The following is a 24,316-nucleotide window of genomic DNA, read 5'->3' on the forward strand; positions in this document are numbered from 1 at the left end:
TCAGCTAGGAGCCTAAATCCAGGCCCACAAGGGCTTTCACTGACCTCCGATATGCCGCAGAGTAAATGATGTTTGGTGAAAGATCTCCAGAAGCGACGGCAGTGCTGGACGCTAACCGTGAGCACTTCCCCCTCGCACGCTGACCCAATTCTTAGTTAACCGTGCCTCGTACAGAAATGTGGGTGGAGGTAACTGTCCCGCAAACCTTGCGCCTTTTTACCGAGTTACGTACGGTGTAATTAGGGCACGGCCAGGTCCGTGGAAAGCAGTGGACCGGACCGCTCAGCACAGGCTGAGGCAGTGGGTGAGCTCACTTCCCCACTATCCAGGGATGGAGAAAGATACAGTGCTCTGTGTCTTAGCCCGTTTTTCCATATTAAAACCTCCCCGCTCAGCTGTCTATAATGGAAAATCCCTCAGGGCTAAAATCTGACAACTCAGACTTACGACCGAAATTCCCATTAAGTATGTTTGATGCAAGCAGGAGATATTAAATCAAGGGTTCTTGAACTGATGGAAGACTATTGGGAGAGGATTCGGGTTTGAGAGGTTTAACCTGCTGAGAGCTCTGGAATAGGTTGGGGTCTGACTTTGGCCAAAGGCCAGCTTCCTCCGGCCAGGTGAAAGGTGAGCAAAAAGTGTCAAGGCTAACGGTGACGCAGACCGAGGCGCAGCGGTCATAACGTGCAGGCGTTCTTCTGGAAGAGCCGGCTACCCCCCGGAACCTCCCAAAATACAGTCTCCCCTTCCCTTTCGGCTGCCGGCCGACAGGGTCAGATAGTAGGTGCGGCGTGTCTGCTTTTGGCAATAGCAAAGTGGGCTTTTTTTTCTCCATGCACGGTGGGGAAATTAGACATGGGGCCCACAAGAGACTACTGCTTCATTCTCACTTTTATTGAGACCAAAGAATTTGAAACAAGCCCAGCCCGAGGATGGAGGATGAGGTTCGGCTAGCAGGAGGAGAAGGTCTTCCAGAAGAAGTTCTTGCAGGGCCCTCTTTCCCGGAGCGGGGACTGATTAAGCAGCGCCCGCTCCTGCCGGTTGGTCAGCGCTACGGCCTCATCCCTGACCAAGGGCATTTCCTTCCCTGGAGCGGTCCAGTCGTACAGTGCGGAGAGGAGAGTCAGGAGGCTGTTTGTCTTTACTTCCGCGATTTCCTGCAGATGCTTGGAAGAAGGAGGCAACGGCAATTACTCCGCATTGTAAAGAAGAAAACCGGCAATCTGGTTGGGTGTAATCACTGTTTTTTCCCTAGAAGCCTTTGGGTGAATGTATCAATCGATCAATGGTATTTATTGAGTGCCTAATAATAATAATGTTGGTATTTGTTAAGTGCTTACTATGTGCAGAGCACTGTTCTAAGCGCTGGGGTAGACACAGGGGAATCAGATTGTCCCACGTGGGGCTCACAGTCTTAATCCCCATTTTACAGATGAGGGAACTGAGGCACAGAGAAGTTAAGTGACTTGCCCACAGTCACACAGCTGACAAGTGGCAGAGCTGGGATTCGAACTCATGACCTCTGACTCCAAAGCCCATGCTCTTTCCACTGAGCCACGCCTACTGGGTGCAGAGCACTGTACTAAGCGCTTGGGACAGTACAGCATAACGAAGTTGGTAGACATGTTCCCTAACCACAATAAGCTTAGAGCCTAGGCATTAATTATAAGTGTGCAGCCTGTAATAAACTCTGAGTTTGGTGTAGGTTTCGCTTTTAGGAGAAAGTGCTTCACTTTGAAGCAACGGTTTATTTTGATGTTTTTCAGAAGTTTGAAACTCATAACAGCACCTTGGATTTCTGTAGCATTTTTTGGTTTCCAAAAGGCTTTCACATAAACGCTCTAATTTTATGCTCATAATCTCTCTCTCAGGTAGGTGCTGTTATTCCCATTTTGCAGAGGAGGAAACTGAGGTACAAAGATGGTAAAAGACTTGCACAAGGTCACCCAGCAAGCTAGTGGCCCACCTGGGACTGAAACCCAGGTGATTTGGTTCTTTTCTTTGCCAGGACAAACTGATGCTTGTTGACGTCACTGGGAAGTGAATTGCTGCATCCCCAATTCATTATTCATGAATATTTGGAGAATATTTTGGCCATAACAACTCACTAAAACCAAGAGGCACATAAATTAGTGATCATATAAATAAAACTAGTCCATGAATTTGGGATCTATCTTCAATAAAAAAGTAATTTTTTAAATAAAACCAGTCCGTGCTTTTCAGATTCAATTTTAATTGTGAATGCAAAATGTGTGCCTTACAAAAGCAAAATATTGTTTTTACCAGGTCAACAAGGGAAATGCTATTCAGAGTCTGGGAGCAGACCATCTTTCTCTTTATTTTCTAGTCTGTGAATAAACAGAAAGTCAGGCCTTCCTGCCTTTTTAGTTCCCAAGTGATTTCTCAGTATAGCGGGTGAATAACCATCGATTTCCATCAGGCAAAGAGCCGATACTCAAACTTTCCCCCAAGTGACCGCGCAGATATTCTGCTCACATTTCTCCTTTCTGCGGATTCTCCCTCGCCTTGTGTAGCCAACAGCTCCTTGCTTACTTCTCCCCCACTTCCAACAGTTCCCCTGCTCATTTCATTTAGCAACTTTGTCCTTTTGAAGTAAGGATGTGACCCTGTGCTCTCAAACTTGCAGGGATAAAACGCTGGGTGGGGAGGTAATTATTCTCTAGTCCCTCCCTGTATTTTAGCTGTTAGCAAGGACGTTTTCTCTGGAGACCCACGTATGGAGGTTGAGATCTGAACTGAACAGAGAGGAGCTTTCTGGGATCTTCTACCATGAACTCCAAGTCCCAGTGGACATCTCAGCCCCCCCTAGCATTTGTCCCTTGTGATCTAGTTAAAGAACTCTAAAAAGCTTCCGTCAGTGCTCTCAAAGAGATTATAATTAGGAATTACCTGAGTCGATTTTCCTGCTTAAAACAAGTCTAAAAAAAAGAAAAACCACCTCTTTGTAGCTGCGTTTTAAATCAACAGTATTTATTGAGCATCTGTGTGCAGAAGCTGTACTGAGCGCTTAGGTAAAGCCCATTTTTCATTCTTTTTAATCTGTTTTTTAACGCCATTTTCAGGTCACCCCCCTGGGATCCGGCAAGGTCGTCATGTAAACAAACCGCTCCGGTTGAGCGATTCTGCTCTCAGAGGAAAGCCGTTTCCTTCGAGCTGCCTGAACCGAATCCATCTGGGAAAACTTTCCCCTCACCCTCTCAACCTCCAATCTGTCTTCCTTGATGAAAACCCGGGGCAGCCGATAGCTGGACATATATTCATTTACTTTGGTTGTTCCCAGGTGTGTCAGTGGCTAGCCTGGGGCTTCCAGTGTTCACTCATTTAAGTCTCCTAACTCTTTCATTCTAGCTGTTCAAACTCTCTGCCTGCTGACAAAAGACAGCGACGAACTGATGAAAAATGACCAGCCTGAAGTTCATCCTATAATTTTAGTGAAAGATCCTTTTTTAATGGTCAAGTTTATGTACTGTTTCTTGGAAAATTTTCAAAAGGAAAAAAGAGTGGAATAAATCACAGCCGAGTTAAAAATTCCTATAATGGTAAATTTAATGATGTCAATTAATTTTCACCAGTGAGAACATTTACTCTATAAATTCATATTTTAAAAATGTGTGTGATTAATGAATACACACACTGGCAGCTGAGTGATTATGTTGGAAGAGGCCGTTTTACAATCCCTGAACATTTCAGAGGCTAACGGATGGATGGGGATTGTTGGCAGAGATTTCAGACCAAACTCGTCTGCTGCTCCATCCTGGAGTAGTTGGTTAGGCTTTTCTTAAGCACCTCCTGAGGGGCAAGCACTGTGCTAAGCGCTGAGGCATTGACTGGGTAAACAGAACGGACACAGTCCCTGCCTTCTTAGGGCTTACATTATTATTGCATTTGAAAAGTGCTTATTATGTGCCAATGTATTAAGCACTGGGGTAGATACAACCCAATCAGATTGGACCCAGAACTTGTCCCATAGGGGACTCACAGAAAGTAGAGAGGAAGAACGGGTATTTAATCTCCATTTTACAGTTGAGGAAACTGAGGCGCAGAAAAGTTGTGAGTTGCCCAAGTTCACACAGCAAGCAATTAGAGAAGCAGCACGGCACAGTGGACAGAGCATGGGCCTGGGAGTCAGAAGGTCACGGATTCTAATTCTGGCTCTGCCACTTGTTGTGTGGCCTTGGGCAAGTCACTTCACTTCTCTGGGGTTCGGTTACCTCATCTGTAAAATGGGGATTGAGACTGTGAGCCCCACGTAGGACAGGGACTATGTCCAATCCGATTTGCTTGAATCTACTCCAGTGCTTAGTACAGTGCCTGGCACATAAGTAAGTGCTTAACAAATACCACAATTATTATTATATTAATAATTGGCAGAGCTAGGTTTAGAACCCAGATCCTCTGTCTCCCAGATCTTTACTCCTTTCACTAAGCCATGTTGCTTCTCACATCTTAGGAACAACAGGTATCTTAGCCCCAATTTAAGGATGAGGAAAATGAGGCATAGAGCACTTAAGCAACTTACCTAGGGTTACCCAGCAGATCAGGGACAGAGCTGGGATTAGACCCCTGTCTCTTAACTCACGGTCCCGAGATCTTTCCTCTAACTCACTCAGTCCTTTGGATGAAAATGCAGATGGAACAGAAAACCATAGCGGTAATAGCGACAAAGGAGGGAAGAACTAGAAGACAGAAGTCATCTCCTCTTCCCACCTGATGTGGAAGTTCTGGTGAACACACCAATACAGCCAAAAGGGATGGTGGGGGGGTGGGGGAGAAGAAGTTACAGGAGCGGTGTGAATATAAATAGGCATTTAATGTTTCCGTCCTTCTTACCTTGCTCTCTTTCGAGGTGAGGCTTTCCTCGAGGGGCAGGGCAGTAGCGGTAGCCACGGCCCAGGAGACCAGAAGCAGAAGGGAAAGGGTGAGTGGCAGCTGTATGCTGAAGGCGGTTTGGTACATCTTTCCCGCTCTCCTGACCGCTCACTTGCCGGCTCCGAAATTAGCACCTTGTGCCTTTTTTTGTTTTGGGCAGAAATTCAACCTCTAGCTGAAATGCTTTTATACACCAACAGCCCCCTCCCACCCTTCCCTTATGCTCAAGCAGTGACGCACAAGATAGGGAGCAATTAGCTCCCCAAAATGTGCAATTGCTTTAGTTTTAACCCCTTAATTAGCGAGTCTGCCCTTCTCCAATGAGTGCATTTGCTGATCATTTAGATGCATGTGCATTCACTTCTGTAAAAAAATAAATAAAAAATCCCCACTTCCTCATCATTATTCCTGTAACAAGCAGGAAGCTGTGAACACAAAAGAGAGTGATTTAACAGAAAATTGCCTTTGCATGTGGGGAAGAGTTGCCACCAGAAATGCCCCTCATGTAAAAGGAACTGAGATGTTCTATTCAGAAGATGTGAAGTTTAGATCCTAGTAACATCTGAAATCAATTTTCAGTATTTTTAGAGCTCCTTTTGTATATAGAGCACTGTACTTAGAGGGTTGGAAGAGTTCAGGAGGTAGAAGACAAGAAGCCTGCCCACAAAGTCCTCTGTACACAGGTGCTCAATAAATACCATTGATTGATTTCACTGATTATGGCTCGGGGAATAGGTGATAAAACATGAATTGGTAGGCTGGCTTTTGCTGAGGTGAACTGCGTTAAAATATCTGGTGCTCCTTTTCAGATCTGGAAACTTGCTGGAGTGCTTTTCTGCCAGTTCCATTTGATGGGCAGGAGCCCCCTCCTTTTGGAATTATGTTCAAGATGTCCTCCCCCTCAAATTATTTCCCCCAGCCCCTTTTCCTTGTCTCCTCCAGTTCCCTGGCATTTCCTAGGAGCCAGTGAACTTTAACTAGAATCGTTGGTCTATCACAGTGACATCTTATCTCCCAGACTGTTGGTTCATTCTTAATATGGCATACAGTAACCAATTAACGGTATTTTTTAATATTATTACTATTACTAATAATAGTATTTGTTAGGTGCTTACTGTGTGCCAGGCACTGTTCTAGGTGCTGGGGTGGATATAAACAAACCGGGTTGGACACAGGACCCTGTCCTGTGTGGGGCTCACAGTCTAAATCCCCATTTTACAGATGAGGTAACTGAGGCATAGAGAGGTGAAATGTCTTGCCCAAGGTCACAAAGCAGACAGGTGGTGGAGCTGGGATTAGTACCTATGACCTTCTGACTCCCAGACCCGTGCTCTATCCACTACACCACGCTGCTATTTATTGCACACTGTTTGCAGGGCACTGAATGAAGCACTTCAGAGGACAACACAGTTGACAGATACGATCCCTGCCCTCAAGAACTTTAACTGTGGTATTTGTTAACCCACTTACTATGGACTTTACAGTCTAGCAAGAATAATAATAACTGTGGGTATCTGTTCACCCACTTACTATGGACGACAATAAGAGCTAGGTTGGATACAAGACAATCAGATACAAGACAATCAGATTGTAGGCCCTATCCCACAATGGGTTCAAAATCTAAGGAGGAGGGAAAACCAGTACTGAATCCGCATTTTATAGATGAGGAAACTGAGGCACAGAGCAGTGAAGTGACTTACCCAAGATCACCCAGCCGTCAAGTGGCAGAGCCAGGATGAGAACCCAGGTCTTCTGACTCCCAGTCCCATCCTCTTTCCAGTGGGCCACAAAATGACAGGAACCGAAAAATGAAAGCAGCATCATTTATTTAAAACTTTCTGGGGAATTGAGGTAATTAGGAATACCTGAGGGGTATTTAAATGCTCATTATATTGGTAGATCACACAAAACTAGGTCAGCTTGATTTTTAGAGGCAACGAGACTTTTCTCTGCGTTAATCATTTGAAGATTTAGTGCAGAGCCAGGGTGGGGCCTGGGGTTGGCAGTCAAGAGGGCCTCTAGCATCCCGGGAAACCCCTGAGGAAGCAGTACTTGTTGCAGAGTGGGTGGGGCGGTGGGCTGACTAAGGGCAACCCGGAGGGAGACACTCCTCCTCAGATACCTCATCCCGAGCAGGTAGAACCTGAAGCCACCGTGACTAAACATTCCTTTAAAAGTTGTGGGACTTGACCGTCGCACTCGGGGAATGAGTGTGAGGAGTGGGAACTGGCAAGAAAAGTCAGGTCTGAAATCAACGTCGACATTTAAACTTGCTGAGAACTTGGTCTTTTCTCCCAACCGAAACGAAAACAGGGAATGGGTGGCAGGGGAGAGGACACAAAACAAATGAAGCAGCTCACTGATCCGAGCCCTGGTTCTTTCAGTAGGAAATCATTTCATGGTCCGCCGTCTCCAGTGAAACTTTCATAGCAATAGTTCCTTTTTTAATGGTTTAGTTCGGATTTCAGAGACTGGTGATCTGCCCCACCACTTTCATTTCCAATTAAAATGCTTAGGTTCCCAGTCCTCCCAAAGGTTCGAGCATCTCAGAGTTGCACAGAGAATGGGTGCTCGTTAGTGGCCCATTTCAACATTTAATGAATTCAACTGGGCCTCGCAAATATAAAAACAGTAACTGGCAAAAGAGTTGGGCAAATAAGATCCCCGGTCTAGCCACCAAGTACGAAATATTTGTTCCAGCTCGGCTGTGCTGCGTTACCACTGCCAGCGGAGGTTAGGGACGGTAATCACGAGCGGAGCGGAAAATTAGAAAGGCAGTAAGGACCCCCTGAAGCGATACCACATGACCAGAGATTGCTGGGGAGTGGTAACAATAGCCAGACGGATGCGTGGCTGCTGGTACCCGGCGGGGAATCGGTGGGCAGCCTGGTTTTGGCCCCTTGCCATGGATTGGACTCCACAATTTCTCCACGTGGAAACAACTGCAAGTCATCTCTGTCTTCAGTTACAGCCAGTAATAGTGTCGACATATCTTGAAAATCAGGGCTGAGAGGGAGATAGATCCCATGGCCCAGGCTCCTTGCTTCAAGGCAGGTAATGACTACACCATTTTCCAATATAATGGACAAAGCCTATTTTGTAAATAATTTTTATGAAAGCGCAATACATGACAGATCCTGCTAAGTGACTAAAAACCACCTAAGGGGCTCTTTCCTCAGAAGAGATTCGTTGTTGGCCAGGAGTTGATACAGCTATTATGTTGCCAAGGTAGAGAAGGATCATATTTGAGAGAGGTCTTCACTAATTTATTCCTCCCATTCAGGTTTAAATTATTTATAATGCCAAAGCAGCATGGCCTAAAAGGAACATGGGGCTGGGAGGCAGGAGACCTGGGTTCTAGTCCCATTCTGGCCACTGGCCTAGGCCAAGTCCCAACTTCCCTGGGCCATGTTCTTCTCTATAAAACACAGAGGAGTAAAACTGTGAGTCCTGTGGGGTACAAGGACTGTTTCTGATCTAACAACCTCATATCAACCGCAGCCCCTAGCAAGAAGCAGCATGGCTTAGTGAAAACAGAAGGGGCTTGGGAGTCAGAGGTCGTGGGTTCTAATCCCAGCTCCGCCACCTGTCAGTTGTGTGACTTTGGGCAAGACACTTAACTTCTCTGTGCCTCAGTTATCTCATCTGTAAAACAGGGATTACAACTGTGAGCCCCACGTGGGACAACCTGATGACCCTGTACCTACCCCAGCGCTTAGAACAGTGTTCGGCACATAGTAAGCGCTTAACAAATACCATCATCATCATTATCATCACACAATACAAACTTGATAAATGTCAGGATTATAAGATAAAACAGCAGCTAACTCTGACAAAGAAACCCCAACCTTTGAATCTAATCAGATTTTTTTTCTTCAAGAAATATATTCGATGGCACTCATCTCTTAGTGCCGTCAGCAGCATGGCCTAGTGGCGAGCACACGACCTGGGAGAGGACGTGGGTTCTAATTCTGGTTCCACCACTTGTTCGCTCTGTGACCTTGGGCAAGTCATTTAACTTCTCTCTCAGTTACCTCATCTGTAAAATGGGAATTAAGACTGTGAACACTATGTGGGACAGGGAATGTGTCCAACCTGATTAGCTTGTTTCTACCTATCCTGGGGCTTAATACAGTGCCTGGCACATAGTAAGTGCTTGACAGATACCATTTAAAAAAAATTCCACTTGGATTGCCTTTAACCAAACCTAATTCAGCCACAAGGAGACTCTACCATCAAACCAAAAAGGGAAAAGGATGAGGAGAGGAAAGAATAGACTAAATGGTTTCAGTAATCACACTGGATTGATTAGGAGAAAAAACTCTGCAGCTCATTTCAGTAGAACATTTGAACATGTCCATGATGAAAGAGGTGCTGAGTTGGTTTCTCATGTAGGAAAAAGAAATAAGAAATCTCATACTTGCCCACTGAGACTGTGGTCCTTCTATCTGGGACACTTGAGCTGCACAAGAAGTGGAAGTTTAACAGAAGAAAGGAAAAGAGCTCTCATTCTGTTCTTCCACCACTGAAGACTGTGAGCATCCTGTGGGACAGGGACTGTGACCGATATGATCAACATGTATGGACCCCAGTGCTTAGAAAAGTGCTCAACACATAATAAGCACTTAAATACAGTAATAGTAATAATAATAGTAATTCATCCAGCATCTAAGCCCATTCCCCGTCAAGGATGATGGCACTGATTTCGAGGCAAGGTGCCAAACCAGAATGTTAATCTCATCATGAGCATCTGCTTGTGTCATTAAACTGGAGAAAAAGAAAAGTTTCAAAATTACAGAACAACAGATATATCGGGTCTGAAAAGGTTAGGCAATTTAGTGAATACATTTTATTAATTCTAAAGCAGTTGCAAATATTACGCTCATGAATCTCACCCTGTAAGTGGTAGAAGCCACTGGAGTGTTTCCAGCCCTCCTTTAGAATTAGCATCTGAAGATGTATTCCGTTAACATACGGCTAGGGTGGCATAAAAATAATACTGGCAGTTGTAGTCTCTTCCATGAGCCCTGTGAAGTTCTCTTTACCGGTGTTAGGGTTATAGATGGTTACAGACCGGTTCTTTTCCCAACAGATTGGTATCTGATCCTCAGGCCGCAGGGGGAGAAACTCAAAATTTGTAAATCATTTTTCTTTGTGAGAGAATTACTTCATCTCCTTGTTGCTTTGATCCACACTCTCTTCCATGGCCTCCGACGGCCCCCCTGAAATTTTCCTTCCTTTCCCAGGCTTCTTTTTCTTCTTCTCCTTCTGCTCCAAGTTATTCAAGGCAAGTTCTTCACTTTTCTTTGTGATATAGTTTAGCTAAAAAGAAAAAAAAAATGAAGAAATAGCTTTCATACTGAGGCCTATTGTTAGACTACAAAACACAAGGATTTTACATTAAGCATTCAGAAGACCCGTGGGTTTTTCCGGGCTACGTTCCCATTTCCTTTGGACCCTTTATTCACCCCACCCTCAGCCCCAAAGCACTTATGAACGTATCTGTAATTTATTTTAATGTCTATCTCCTCCTCTAGACGGTAAGCTCGTTGTGGACAGGGAATGTGTCTACTAATTCTGTTACACTCAACTCTCCCAAGTGCTTAGTACAGTGCTCTGTGCACGGTAAGGACTCAATATATATGACACTGATTCCACTAGGCCATACTGCTTCCACCTTGGATGGACAATTCTGAATACCATGCCCACCAATCTCATTCTGTTCCTGGAACACCAGTAAATTTTCTGTTGCTCAACACTGACCCAGATATAACGGCATTTGTGCTATAAAGGAAATACTTGGGCCTTCTGCTCAAGAAAGACTCATAGAAAATAGCAGATGACTGAGCCCATGGAAGCTGATTAGGAAACTGGTAATACTGGACTGGCAAGATCCATCATGATCAAACAAAGGACATATATTACAGGTTTGAATGGCTCAACTACCTCTGGATTTTAAATGCAAGGTGCCCTGGGGAATAACTTCAGAGTACAGGTGATTTATTGGGAATAATGTATTCCAATGGGAAAGGAGAGGAAGGGAGGAAATTCATCTCTCACCAATGAGTTACTCCTTCTGGCTAAGAGCTTCACATCTTCAGTGTTAATTGTGCTTCTTTTCGCATGTCTGAGGAAAGGGCAGAAACAAGTCACAAGGTATTTGCTGGAATATAAAGTTTCCCATGCACCAAAAGGAATTCCAGATTCCAAAACGCACTGTTTATTTTAAAATAAGAGGCGGGGAAGAAAAACTGTGAAAATTCAAAGCGACAACTCCCTAGCCAACACACATCACTAGACCCTAAACCAAGTCAATGACCGACTCTGAAGACTCCTCCTGATTTTCACCTCTCTACAGTTAGCCATCAGCAGGCATCATAATTGGAAAAATTCACACTTTCTGCTTCTACTCCTCAATTTACATTATGACCTGACAAACAGAAATGTAGATGTCGTGAAATGTTCCATATTTTTACTAAAAAAAAAATTTTTTAAAAACCCCTATTTCCTCCAGGAAGCCTTCCTTGACTAACCCTCATCTCCCCACTCTGTTCTTAACCCCTTGTGTCATTTCTGACTCAACTCTCATCTCCCCACTTTATTCTCTCTCCCTTCTGTGTCACCTAGACACTTCAGTCAGTTCTTTCTAGGCACCTTCATACTCACCACCTCCTACAGCTCTTACGTATATATCCTTAGGCTTTTTTATGGTATTTATTAAACAAACACTTACTATACGCCAGGCACTGTACTAACTGCTAGGGTAGATACAAGCTAATCAGGTTAGCCCCGTGTCCCACATGAAGCAGCCAATCTTAATCCCCATTTTACAGAAGAGGTACCTGGAGCCCAGAGAAGTTGTGCTTTGCCCAAGATCACACAGCAGACAAGTGGCAAAGCCAGGATTAGAACCCAGGTCCTTCTGACTCCCAGGCCTGTGCTCTTTCCATCAGATCATGCTGCTTCTTACTCTTGAGGCCCCCGCCTATAGTATATTTTAAGGTCTGTCTCCTCTTAAACTCTGTGGGGCAGGGATCACTCAACCAACTTTATAGTACTCTTCCAAACTCTTAGTACAGTGTTCCGAAAATGGTAAGCATTCAATAAATGCTTGATTAATGGCCTGAAATGGGACACATACTAAGAGGCTCTTGAAATGGTCGATAGTCACTATGAACTTCCAACTCCCAGTTGTTTGTGAATAGCAGCAAGGCTTTGACTCACAGATCACTTTTTTTTGCTTTACTCATGGGTCACATTCAGCTGTCGTTCTGTGTAAATGAAGCTGGGCTTCCATCTACTAGATCTTAATGTATCTTGAGGGTTAGAGGTGACAAATCAAAGGTTTTCAAAGGGAAAATAGGGTGTTTTAGGCAGATGTTCCTGGCTGACTGCAGAAATAAAAATTAGGTCTCACATTTAAACATCCATCTAGCAAGAACCCTATCATCACTGGCGGCAGGTAAAACCCAACTGGTAAGAAAAAGGTATTCCCACATATGCCAAAATACCCTGGCCTGGTAATCTCTTCAGTTATCTTGCAGATCACTGAGCTGTTGCTTTTGGACCACAAACTGGCATTCTACATCCTATTCATGGCCAGAGAAAAGATTTGGCTTTTTATCAGGGCCAAATTTCCAGCCATCCCCATACTATTTGCTCTGGTTTTCACCTACCATTAGAAAGGGTTGCAGCAGGTATTGCATTTTGCACCTAGATCCAACCCATATCTGCAGACTACCTAATCACATCTGACCTGTATTTGCAATGTCTATTCCCCCAATCTGTCATTTGGGGCAATTTTGAATCCTAAGTGCAGGGGCAAATGTTTTTTTGGGAATGTGACTACTAACTCTTCCGTACTGTATTCTCCCAAGTGCTTAGTACAGTGCTCTGCACACTGTGAGCACTCAGTCAACACCACTAATTCAGCCTTTACCTACCACGTCCAATTCAGGTTGTTCAGTCAGAATTCAAAATGGCCAGGGTAACTACTAAGTAACATTTTAAGTTGGACCAGTTTGAAATTCCAAGCTGTGGGTATTATACCTCAGCCAAACAAAGAAAGAAGCTATTGGTTAGTTGTTTTTTCTTTTCTTTTTTTCTTTTAATGGTATATGTTAAGCATTTACTGTGTCACAGGCATTGAACTAAGCGCAGGGGTAGTTACAGTCTAATCAGGTTGGACACAGTCCCTGTCCCACAAGGTTATCACAGTCTTAATCCCCATTTTACAGATGAGTTAACTGAGGTACTGAGATGTTAAGTAACTTGCCCAGGGTCCCAGAGCAGATAAGTGATGGAGCAGGGATTAGAACCCAGGTCCTCTGATTCCCAGGCCCGTGCTCTTTCCACTAGGCCATGCTGCTTCTCAATTTGCTAAAACCTTAAATCATTAAAGGACACTCTAGAAGAAAAATGCTGAATCTTACTGCACATTCCTTCCCCTGAAATTCAGAACTGTCCTGAAGCAGTTCCAGGAAATCACATAAAAATGTCTATAACAATCAAATAAAGCAGATCCTTGCAACTCCTAAATTATCTTACCAGCCCTAGCCCCAGCTTCAGCCCCAGCCAAGCAACCCAAGCTGATCCCTGGGACAGAAGCAGTTCCTGGCTCTCAGGGCTAATGGCTACACCACATTCTTCCTCTGCAACCTCTCCACGCCCCAGCCCTAAATAAGGAGGAAGGCCAAAAGTGGAGAAAGAGGCCAAGCCTGGCCTGAATTGGAGTGGGTCTTGTTTGGCCTGGCTCATCTTGACCCATAGCTGGAGGTCTCAGAACGGTATTATTGCATCCACGATCGCTTGAGTTCAGAAAGGTCTCCGATGAGACTTTCTCCGCACCTTATGTCCTTTCTTGGGAGTCACATCTGTCCACAACCTTTTGGACGCTGGGAAGGTTTTCTCCAGATTGCACCTGGGGATGAGAGGAACTGGAGTGCTGAGGTGACCAAGATGCCTGCGCACTCCAAGTTCTTATTTTTTTTAATGGTGTTTGTTAAGTGACTACTAGGTGTCAAACACTATTCTAAGCGCTGATTAAAAAAGTTATTTTTAATCAATCAATGGTATTTATTGAGAGGTTACCGCGTGCAGAACACTGTACTAAGTGCTTGGGAGAGTACAATATACAGATTTGGTAGGTACATTCCCTGCTCATAAAGAGCTTACACATATTTGAACGTGGATATTTTGGATTCTCAAATTTTAACTTGCCCTTTATGGGGGCAGAGACCGTGTGTTTACCCAGCTCTTTAGTATTGTTCCTTAGCACTCTTGAAAATGACAATACAAAATCAGGAACACCTGAAGAGTGAACAACACTTGGATATTTATACAGAAGCTTTATTGGCTCACCCCGCTCGCATTAACTACCATCACCCAGGCAATTAAATTCCCTAATTTGACCAGATAAAACACCCACATACCACTAAACATCCACTGCGAATGGCACGAGTCATCCTGTCTTGATCATCTAGATAAAACATCTGCTTCTCATTTGAAAACGCCAATTGAAATCATCATTTCTATGGAGTGACCTAAAATGCAGATGCTGAGACGGAGGAAAAGCAGAAAAGTCGACACAGTGGCAAATTTGGTGGTAACCTGGGGCAGACTGGTCTAGCTGGAGAATGCTGATTTTACGGCAAGCCACTCCTAATTTCACCTTGTTCATAAGCACCGTATTAAACTAGCTAAGTCCGCTTATGTGTAAAGGCACTTCTGGTATACTCATTTTGTAAAATCTTTCTCAAAGAAAGCCTCAACTGGAAAGCAGGGTAAATTCTACCAACCGTACTTACTGAGTGCTTATTGTGTGCAGGGCACTTGGGAGAGTTTAACTTAACAGAGTTGGTAGACATGCTCCCCACTCACAAGGAGTTTAGAGTCTAGGAGACAGGATCAAATTATCAGGGATATCTAAAAGAGATAGCACGAGCTGTTTAACAAAAGAAGTTGTGTATTACAACCCAATTAACTATGAGGCCTCAAAGTATTTTTTCTTTTTTTAGAAAAAGAAAAGCTGTTTGGGCTCCCAACTGATCCTAGCAATGCTTTAACCTAATCCTAGGGATTCATACCTCGAGACTGCATTATGGGTCAAACCACATTTTAATGACATCAATCAAGCAATGAATTGGATTTACCAAGAAGCAGCATGGCCTAGTGGAATGAACAGAGGCCTGGGAGTCATACGACGAGGGTTCTAATCCCAGCTCTGCCACTTGTCTGCTGTGTGGTCTCGGGCAAGTCACTTAATTTCTTTATGCCTCAATTCCCTCATCTGCAAAATACCTGTTCTCCGACTTAGGCTGTTAGCCCCATGTGGGACCTGATGATCTTGTATATCTACCCCAGCGCTTAGTACGGTGCTTGACATATTGTAAGCACTTAACAAATAACACAATTACTATTATCGTTGAGCTTTACTCTGTGCCAAGCACTGTACGAAGCCCTCGAGAGAGTACAATAAAATAGAGCTGGTTGACACAATTCCCGCCCGCGAGGAATTTACAATATAGACATGAAAATGAGTTAGAGATACGGGAATGGAAGAGTATAGGGATATGTACATAAGTTTTGGGGGTGGGTTGAATTTGCAAGTCCTTAGGGGTTACATATCCAAATGCATACGTGACACAGAGGGATGGGCGAATAGGGTGGGGAAATGACAGATTACTCAGGGAAGGCCTTTTAAGAGGAGATGTGTTTTTCAGAGGGTTCTGCAGATGGGGAGAGTGGTGGTGAGTCAGATATGAAGGGGGAGGGAGTTGCAGGCCAGAGGGAAGATGTGGGAAAGGAGTAAGCAGCAAGACAGATATACCACTGACTGATTGATCAACCTCTTCAATAGCACCGATTTTAGTGAAAATTTTGGTGTCCAATATGCATGTGCACTACTACGGTAATTACACGTTACTGTATCGTAGCAGACTCAATGGTGGGGATTATATTTTTGATGACCTCCATGCTTTGAAAACCTTGGTATGATTCTCATGTCATGTTCCGTACCACAGACACCACCATTTCTCCCAGGTGTTTCCAGGCAGACGCGAGTTGGCAAGAGAAGGTTCCCTAATTCTGCCACCACGTTCTAAAGAAAAGAAGCAGCGTGGCCTAGTGAGTGGACAACAGGCCCAGAAGTTAGAAGGACCAGGGTTCTAATCCCGGCTCCCCTACATGTCTGCTGGGTGACCTTGGGCAAATCACTTCACTGCTCTGAGCCTCAGTTGCCTCACCTTAAAACGGGGATTAAGACTGGGAGCCCCATGTGGGACATGGAGTCTGTCCACCTGATTAGTTTGTATCTACCCCAGTGCTTAATATAGTGCCTGGCACATATCGCTTAACAAATATCAAATGCCACTCGAAAAACTGTGGTGAAAACAAATCTTCTAATACCTAGAATACGCATATTAAATACTCAGTCTGTTCAAAACATCATGCACTAAATACTCTGACATGAGTTCTGCCTTCAAATAATTCTGCCTAGCTAGGATAGAAAGTGAAGGAAAAGTATCCAAAATTATCGTTCATTTTTTCCTTGCTCCTGTGGCTTCTTTATCACTCTTCTATTTCTTCCTCACTTTCTTATCTTTTTCTGCACAGGGACCTTAACCTAGGAATAACAGGTCATAAGACACATTCGGTGACAGACTATGTTTCGGGTCCCTGGCCTTCCTTTTGGCAAAGTTAAAGATGCTGAGCAGTCTTTTGTCCCCACCATCCATAGGCCCAGGAACAAGATTTAAAACCAGTCCTTTGGGAACTCAGGGTTTTAATTCATTCAAAATCTTCATCTGGAGAAACAATGAGGTATGGGAGGTGGGGGCCGGGGATTGGCACAAAATCTGGAGTGGTGGCAAATTTGAAAGCTTCGGTCCTTTCAGGCTTTAGTCATTCAAAGCGCTTCATTAAAGCAATTCATGGCAATTGTTTTCAATTACCTATGGTGCTAATTGAAGAGTCGAGCATAAATCACCTTTAAAAGCCGGGGCTTTACAAGCTGAAAGCAAGCCACCTACTTTTTCCACTTTTCAAGAAGCGATTTTTACACTTAACAAACACGGCAAATGAAAGCCTCTGCCTGCAGATATTGTACCATTATTATCCACACACCTGCATGCAATTACATTAAAGAGAACACAATTTAATCAAAGACTACACATAGGACGTGGGATATATGCAAGAGCTTTTTCATACGGTGAATAATTTTCTTTTGTGTGTCTCTTTTCCCCCCTCCTATAAGGCTCCAAGGTGATCCTGAGACCAACCTGCATAAAATGCTAATCCACACCATGTACATACCCAGAGTCCTTGAGACATTATTCATATTCAATAAATCTGCCGCTAAATAACTTCTATTCTTAAACACTTGGAAAACTTCAGAAAAATGCCAAAGGAGGCTTCGATTAATACTATTAGAGCCGACCGAATATTCAGTTTGCAGCATAATTAGACACCCCTCCTCCACCAAAAAAAAAAAAAAAGAAAAACCCCAACAACAAAAAAGCTGAATAGCTAAAGTCTGTTTGAAACACAGCCTTTCATCCACAGTTGGAACACGGCAACAGAGCATACAAGAAAAGAAATCTTCAAATGAATAAGCCCTTGCACCCACCTTGCAAACATTTCAAGGTCTTTTGCAAAAGTTTCTGAAAGAAAGAGTAACACGTTTCAACTCCCATTATGCTCGATCTCATGTCCGAAGGATGAAAAGTCAAACTTTAATTTCTAGAGTAAGTACGATGACTAATACAAGAAACCATTTTAAAGGTGAGGTGAGGCACTTTGGGCTTTTATAATAGCGGCTATCATTGCTATTAATCACATCTCCCCCTTCCCTTCCTGGACCCTCCATACTTTACCACAAGTCTTCCACTTAAAGTGGTACCCTTGGGTTACTGATGTCTGAAGGAAGCTATTTTTAAACTTGAGAATTTACTCTACGGTAGGGCGATGTCTGATCCAAATTGGAACATAAATTTCCCAGTTTCAAGTAAGTGTTATTAGTCACGCTATAATTCCCAGCTCCATAGTCCTTCCCAGTGCTTAGGACAGTGCTCTGCACACAGTATTACTTCTATTCCTACTCGGATTCGTCCAGCTGTCCAGAAAACTCTGAGGGGAACAACTTTCCACGGCCTTATAAAACCCAAACAACCCGAAAGGTTCCAGGCATCAGGACCAAATCTTTAAACTAGACGCCCCAACGAAACAGAGAGGGGAAGAACACATATCGTCTCACCACTTGGACATTAAATCGTTAGCTCAGGGTCAGACCATGATCAGGAAAACAAGACTTTTCTTACGTTCTTTAACAGCAATTAGTAACATATTCTACCCCTTGGACTTACTGCCGGAAAGGACACCCACTTCCCAAAATTTATTTCCCCCAGGCACTGAAATTCCAGCATTTCAGTCGGGATTTGCCTACACGGGAGAGGTAACTACACACCACACTGTCGGAAAGTGATCTCCGAAATCGCGGCAATGGCTTGTTTGCTGAATTGCATCCCTTTGTCTTCAGCAACTTCTTGGCACAGACAACCTACTGTGTAGTGAACTGCAGCCTTTAATCTCTGAAATAATCCAAAAAACAACTCATGGAAAAAACTGTGCATTTCACACGTATTAAGAAGCTGCAAATATGGTAAAGGCGGACTTTTGAGCCTTTTCAGGGTAGTGTAATACAAATTATATAACAACACGAGAAAAGAGAAATATAGCCTTGTAACGATTTAGGGTGACACAAAACTTTTTTTTTTTTTAATCAGACTGGCCATTAATCAGGAAATTTTTCATTATTTTACAGTAATAATTATGATTTTGTCCTCACTGTGGGCAGGAAATCTGTCCGCTCATTTTGTATTCTCCCAACAGCTTCGTACAGGGCTTGGCACGTAGAAGTATGCGCTCAATAGATACCACTGATTATTAAAGAGTATGTTAAGAGTTTAGGTATTGAATCACCATTTTGCAGGTAAGGAAACTGAGGCAGAGCTGTTTAATGACTGCCCCAAGGTCCCCTAGGAGACAGGTGTCAGATCCAGGATCGAGACCCAGGTGTCCCTCCCCCTTAGACTCTGGGTCCCATGGGGGGCTGCTTGCTGTGTTGATGCCAATTCCTGAACAGAGCTACTCTTTGCTCTTTTCTCCTACAATTTGGAGTCCGGCACTACTACTAATAATAATAATGTTGGTATTTGTTAAGCACTTACTATGCGCAGAGCACTGTTCTAAGCGCTGGGGGAGATACAGGGTAATCAGGTGGTCCCACGTGAGGCTCACAGTCGTCATCCCCATTTTACAGATGAGGTCACGAGGCACAGAGAAGTTAAGTGACATGCCCATAGTCACACAGCTGATAAGTGGCAGAGCTGGGATTCGAACCCATGACCTCTGACTCCCAAGCCCAGGTTCTTTCCACTAGGAGCAGGGTAAGTCTCAAATAGCAAGGGGCAGGCTGGGTAGTCACCCTTGAGGGGAAGGCTGCCGCCCGTATTAATCATATTTATAATAAGAATCATGACATTTATTAATAATAATGACATGTTAATAATAATAATGGTACTTGTTAAACGCTTACTATTAGCCAGGCACTGTTGTAAGCGCTGGGGTGGGGAGGCCCAGAGAATAATAATAATTATGATACTTGTTAAGCGCTGCTATGTGCCAACCACTGATCTAAGCGCTGGAGTTGATACAAGGTAATGAGGTTGTCCCACGTGGGGCTCACAGCCTTCATCCCCATTTTACAGATGAGGGAACTGAGGCACAGGGAAGTGAAGTGATTCGCCCAAAGTCACACAGCTGATAAGCGAGCCCGTTATTGGGCGGAGATTGTCTCTATCTGTTGCTGAGTTGTACAATCCAAGCGCTTGGTACGGTGCTCTGCACATAGTAAGCATTCAATACATATGATTGAATAAGTGGCGGAGTCGAAATTAGAACCCATGACCTCTGACTCCGAAGCCCATGCTCCTTCCACTAAGCCACGCTGCTTCTCGTAAGTGACTTGCCCAAGGTCACACACCTGACAAGTGGTGGTGTTGGGATTAGAACCCAAATATTATTATTTTTCTCTGGGCCTCAGTGACCTCATCTGTAAAATGGGGATGAAGCCTGTGAGCCCAACGTGGGACAACCTGATCACCTTTTCTCTTCCCCAGTGCTGGGAACAGTGCTTGGCACATAGTCAGCGCTTAACAAAAATCAACATCATCGATCCACTAGGCCACGCTGCTTCCTGTGGCACGGTAAGTGCCGAGCATTGTGCTAAGAGCTTGGGAGGGGTTAATAATAATAATAATGTTGGTATTTAAGTGCTGACTATGTGCCAAGCATTGTTCTAAGCACTGGGGTAGATACAAGGTGAACAGGTTCTCCCACGTGAGGCTCACAGTCTTCACCCCCATTTTAATAATAATAATGTTGGTATTTGTTAAGCGCTGACTATGTGCAAAACACTGGTCTAAGCCCTGGGGTAGATAAGCAGCGTGGCTCAGTGGAAAGACCCCGGGCTTTGGAGTCAGAGGTCATGAGTTCGAATCCCAGCTCTGCCACTTGTCAGCTGTGTGACTGTGGGCAAGTCACTTCACTTCTCTGGGCCTCAGTTACCTCCTCTGCAAAATGGGGATGAAGACTGTGAGCCCCACGTGGGACAACCTGATTCCCCTGTGTCTACCCCAGTGCTCAGAACAGTGCTCTGCACATAGTAAGCGCTTAACAAATACCAACATTATTATTATTATTACAAGGTGATCGAGTTGTCCCACGTGGAGCTCACAGTCTTAATCCCCATTTTAATAATAATAATAATGGCATTTGTTAAGTGCTTACTATGTGCCGAGCATTCTTCTAAGCGCTGGGGAAGAGACAAGGTGATTGGGTTGTCCCACATGAGGCTCACAGTTTTCATCCCCATTTTACAGATGAGGGAACTGAGGCCCAGAGAAGGGAAATGACTTGCCCCCAGTCACCCAGCTGACAGGTGGCAGAGGGGGGAGCAAGTCCTCTCCCCAGAGGCGGAATGCTCTGCACATAGTAAGCGCTCAACAGATCCTATAGAGAAGCAGCGTGGCTCAGTGGAAAGAGCCCGGGCTTGGGAGTCAGAGGTCAGGGGTTCAAATCCCCGCTCCTCCACTTGTCAGCTGGGGGACTGTGGGCGAGTCACTTCACTTCTCTGGGCCTCAGTGACCTCATCTGGAAAATGGGGATGGAGACGGTGAGCCCCAGGTGGGACAACCCGATCACCTTGTATCCCCCCCAGTGCTTAGGACAGTGCTTGGCACATAGTAAGCGCTTAACAAATGCCATCATCATTATGCTATTGTTTTAATGAGATGTACATCCCCTTGATTCTATTTATTGCTATTGTTCTTGTCTTCCTGTCTCCCCCCATTAGACTGTGAGCCCGTCAAAGGGCAGGGACCGTCTCTATCTGTTGCCGAATTGTCCATTCCAAGCACTTATTCCAGTGCTCTGCACATAGTAAGCGCTCAATAAATACTAGTGAATGACTGAGTGAATGAGGTCATGGGTTCTAATTCCGGCTCCGCCACAGAAGCAGCGTGGCTCAGTGGAAAGAGCCCGGGCTGGGGAGTCCGAGGTCATGGGTTCAAATCCCGGCGCCGCCACTTGTCAGCTGGGTGACTTTGGGCAAGTCACTTCTCTGGGCCTCAGTGACCTCATCCGTAAAATGGGGATGAAGGCTGTGGGCCCCACGAGGGACAACCTGACGACCCTGTATCTCCCCCGGCGCTTAGAACAGTGCTCTGCACATAGTAAGCGCTTAACACAAATACCAACATTATTATTACACAGGGTCATCAGGTTGTCCCACATGAGGCTCCCAGTCGTCATCCCCATTTTCCAGATGAGGTCACTGAGGCCCAGAGAAGTGAAGTGACTCGCCCACAGTCCCCCAGCTGACAAGTGGCAGAGCCGGGATTCGAACCCACGACCTCTGACTCCCCAGCCCGGGCTCTTCCCCACATGAGGCTCCCAGTCTTCATCCCCATTTTCCAGAGGAGGTCACTGAGGCCCAGAGAAGTGAAGTGACTTGCCCACAGTCACACAGCGGACGGGTGGCAGGGGCGGGATTCGAACCCACGACCTCTGACTCCTCAGCCCGGGCTCTTTCCACTGAGCCCCGCTGCTTCTCCAGCGCTCAGAACAGTGCTCTGCACAGAGTAAGCCTTTAACAAATTGAAAAAAAAAAAAGAATGTTGGGCTGGGGGGTGCGGGGCCATGGAGGAGGCCCTCCCCGTTTCTCGTCCGTCCCCCGTCCCCCCCCCTCACGCCCGGGCGACCGCACGTTGGGCAGAGGGTGCGAGCCGCCCCGTACCTGCGACTGACAGAACCGCTGCTCTTCCTCCATGGCGGCCGGGCCTCAGGCGGCGGGGGGGGGGGAGGGGGAAGGGGCGGGGGCGCGCGACCAACGCCGTCCTTTTCCCGCCCTCGGCCGCGAGACGGCGCGCGTGCGCAACGCCGCCTATTTCCCGCCCCGGGCCGCGAGACGAGGCGCGCGCCCAACGCCTTTTGCCCGCTCAGGGTCGCGAGCCCAACGCCGCCCATTTCCCGCCTTGGGCCGCGAGACGGGGCGCGCGCCCAACGCCGCCTTCCCCCCCCCCCCCCCCGCTCAGGGTCGCGAGACGGGGCGCGCGCCCAACGCCGCCTTTTGCCCGCTCAGGGGCGCGTGCGCAACGCCGCCCATTTCCCGCCTTGGGCCGCGGGACGGGGCGCGAGCGCAACGCCGCCTATTTCATTCATTCAGTAGTATTTATGGAGCGCTTACTCCGTGCAGAGCACTGGACTAAGCGCTTGGAATGGACAAATCGGCATCAGAGACAGTCCCTGCCCTTTGACGGGCATACTCCCGCCTTGGGCCGCGAGACGGGGAACGAGCTCAATGCCGCGAGACGAGGCGCGCGCCCAACGCCGCCTTTCTCTCCCCCCCCCCCCCCCCCCCCCCGCTCAGGGTCGCGAGACGGGACGCGTGCGCAACGCCGCCTATTTCCCGCCCTGGGCCGCGAGACGGCGCGCGAGCTCAAGGCCGCGAGCCCAAAGTCGCCTTTTGCCCTCCTTGGGTCTCGAGCCCAACGCCGCGAGACGGGGCGCGCGCCCACCGTCGCCTTTTGCCTGCCCTGGGTCGCGAGACGGGGCGGGCGCCCAACGCCGCCTATTTCATTCATTCAGTAGTATTTATGGAGCGCTTACTATGTGCAGAGCACTGGACTAAGCGCTTGGAATGGACAAATCGGCATCAGAGACAGTCCCGGCCCTTTGACGGGCATACTCCCGCCCTGGGCCGCGAGACGGGGAACGAGCTCAATGCCGCCTTTCTCTCCCCGCCCCCCACCCCCGCTCAGGGTCGCGAGACGGGGCGCGTGCGCAACGCCGCCTATTTCCCACCCTGGGCCGCGAGACGGCGCGCGAGCTTAAGGCCGCGAGCCCAAAGTCGCCTTTTGCCCTCCTTGGGTCTCGAGCCCAACGCCGCGAGACGGGGCGCGCGCCCAGCGTCGCCTTTTGCCTGCCCTGGGTCGCGAGACGGGGCGGGCGCCTAACACCGCCTATTTCATTCATTCAGTAGTATTTATGGAGCGCTTACTATGTGCAGAGCACTGGACTAAGCGCTTGGAATGGTCAGATCGGCCACAGAGACAGTCCCTGCCCTTTGACGGGCTTACCCCCGCCCTGGGCCGCGAGACGGGGCGCGAGCCCAACGCCGCCTATTTCATTCATTCAATGGTATTTATGGAGCGCTTACTATGTGCAGAGCACTGTACTAAGCGCTTGGAATGGACAAATCGGCAACAGGGAGAGGCAGTCCCTGCCCTTTGACGGGCTTCCTCCCGCCCTGGGCCGCGAGACGGCGCGCGAGCTGTGGGCCGCGAGGCGGGGCGCGCGGCCGGCGCCGCCCTTCTCCCCCCGCCCCCCGCTCAAGGTCGCGAGACGGGGCGCGTGCGCAACGCCCCTATATCCCGCCCTGGGCCGCGAGACGGGGCGCGCGCCCAACGCCGCCTCCCCTGCCCCCTCCCCGCCCCGTGCCTCGAGACGGGGCGCGCGCGGGGCCCAACGGCCCAGCAACCCCTTGGCGCCCCCTCCTGGCCCCTCCGGGAAAGGAGCCCGGCGCCCGCCCAAAGGACCGGCTGGTCTCCCCGCGGCCTCCCGGCACCGCCCCAAGGACCGGCTGATTTTGGCTGTTTTTTTTGTTGTTGTTTTTTTCTGCTATTTGCTAAGCGCTCCCTGCGGGCCAAGCACTGTTCTAAGCGCTGGGACTGTGAGCCCGGTGCGGGCAGGGATTCTCTCTGTTTGTGGCTCAGCTGTACTTTGCAAGCGCGTAGTGCAGTGCATTCATGCAATTCGGTCGTATTTATTGAGCGCTTACTGGGCGCAGAGCACTGCACTAGACGCTGGG

General features: G+C 46.9%; 2 protein-coding genes across 2 annotated transcripts; both read right to left on the minus strand.

Annotated features, from left to right (window-relative positions):
- Positions 1 to 873: 873 nt before the first annotated feature.
- Positions 874 to 5,058, minus strand: LOC114812167 (cortistatin-like). The gene is made up of 2 exons (XM_029065673.2): positions 4,852 to 5,058; positions 874 to 1,166 (listed from the first exon to the last, which is right to left on the minus strand). The coding sequence occupies exons 1-2, from the start codon at positions 4,975 to 4,977 to the stop codon at positions 951 to 953; spliced, it is 342 nt and encodes a 113-aa protein (XP_028921506.1). The 5' UTR covers positions 4,978 to 5,058; the 3' UTR covers positions 874 to 950.
- Positions 975 to 22,321, minus strand: CENPS (centromere protein S). The gene is made up of 6 exons (XM_029065672.2): positions 22,244 to 22,321; positions 18,353 to 18,476; positions 17,516 to 17,549; positions 10,951 to 11,017; positions 10,058 to 10,212; positions 975 to 1,166 (listed from the first exon to the last, which is right to left on the minus strand). Exons 1-6 carry the CDS (start codon positions 22,274 to 22,276, stop codon positions 1,142 to 1,144), a joined length of 438 nt encoding a protein of 145 aa, XP_028921505.2. The 5' UTR covers positions 22,277 to 22,321; the 3' UTR covers positions 975 to 1,141.
- Positions 22,322 to 24,316: the final 1,995 nt, after the last annotated feature.

Source organism: Ornithorhynchus anatinus, chromosome 5, assembly GCF_004115215.2.
Source record: "Ornithorhynchus anatinus isolate Pmale09 chromosome 5, mOrnAna1.pri.v4, whole genome shotgun sequence".
Taxonomy (NCBI): domain Eukaryota; kingdom Metazoa; phylum Chordata; class Mammalia; order Monotremata; family Ornithorhynchidae; genus Ornithorhynchus; species Ornithorhynchus anatinus.

Excerpts from the sequence above, each read along its gene's own strand:
- CENPS (XM_029065672.2), bottom strand. The coding sequence starts at position 22,276 with ATGGAGGAAGAGCAGCGGTTCTGTCAGTCGCAG. Across the intron at positions 17,550-18,352 it reads GATCACTTTCCGACAGTGTG|AAACTTTTGCAAAAGACCTT; the intron begins GTGTGTAGTTAC and ends TCTTTCTTTCAG. Across the intron at positions 1,167-10,057 it reads CAAAGCAACAAGGAGATGAA|CATCTGCAGGAAATCGCGGA; the intron begins GTAATTCTCTCA and ends CCTTCTTCCAAG.
- LOC114812167 (XM_029065673.2), bottom strand. The coding sequence starts at position 4,977 with ATGTACCAAACCGCCTTCAGCATACAGCTGCCACTCACCCTTTCCCTT. Across the intron at positions 1,167-4,851 it reads TCACCTCGAAAGAGAGCAAG|CATCTGCAGGAAATCGCGGA; the intron begins GTAAGAAGGACG and ends CCTTCTTCCAAG.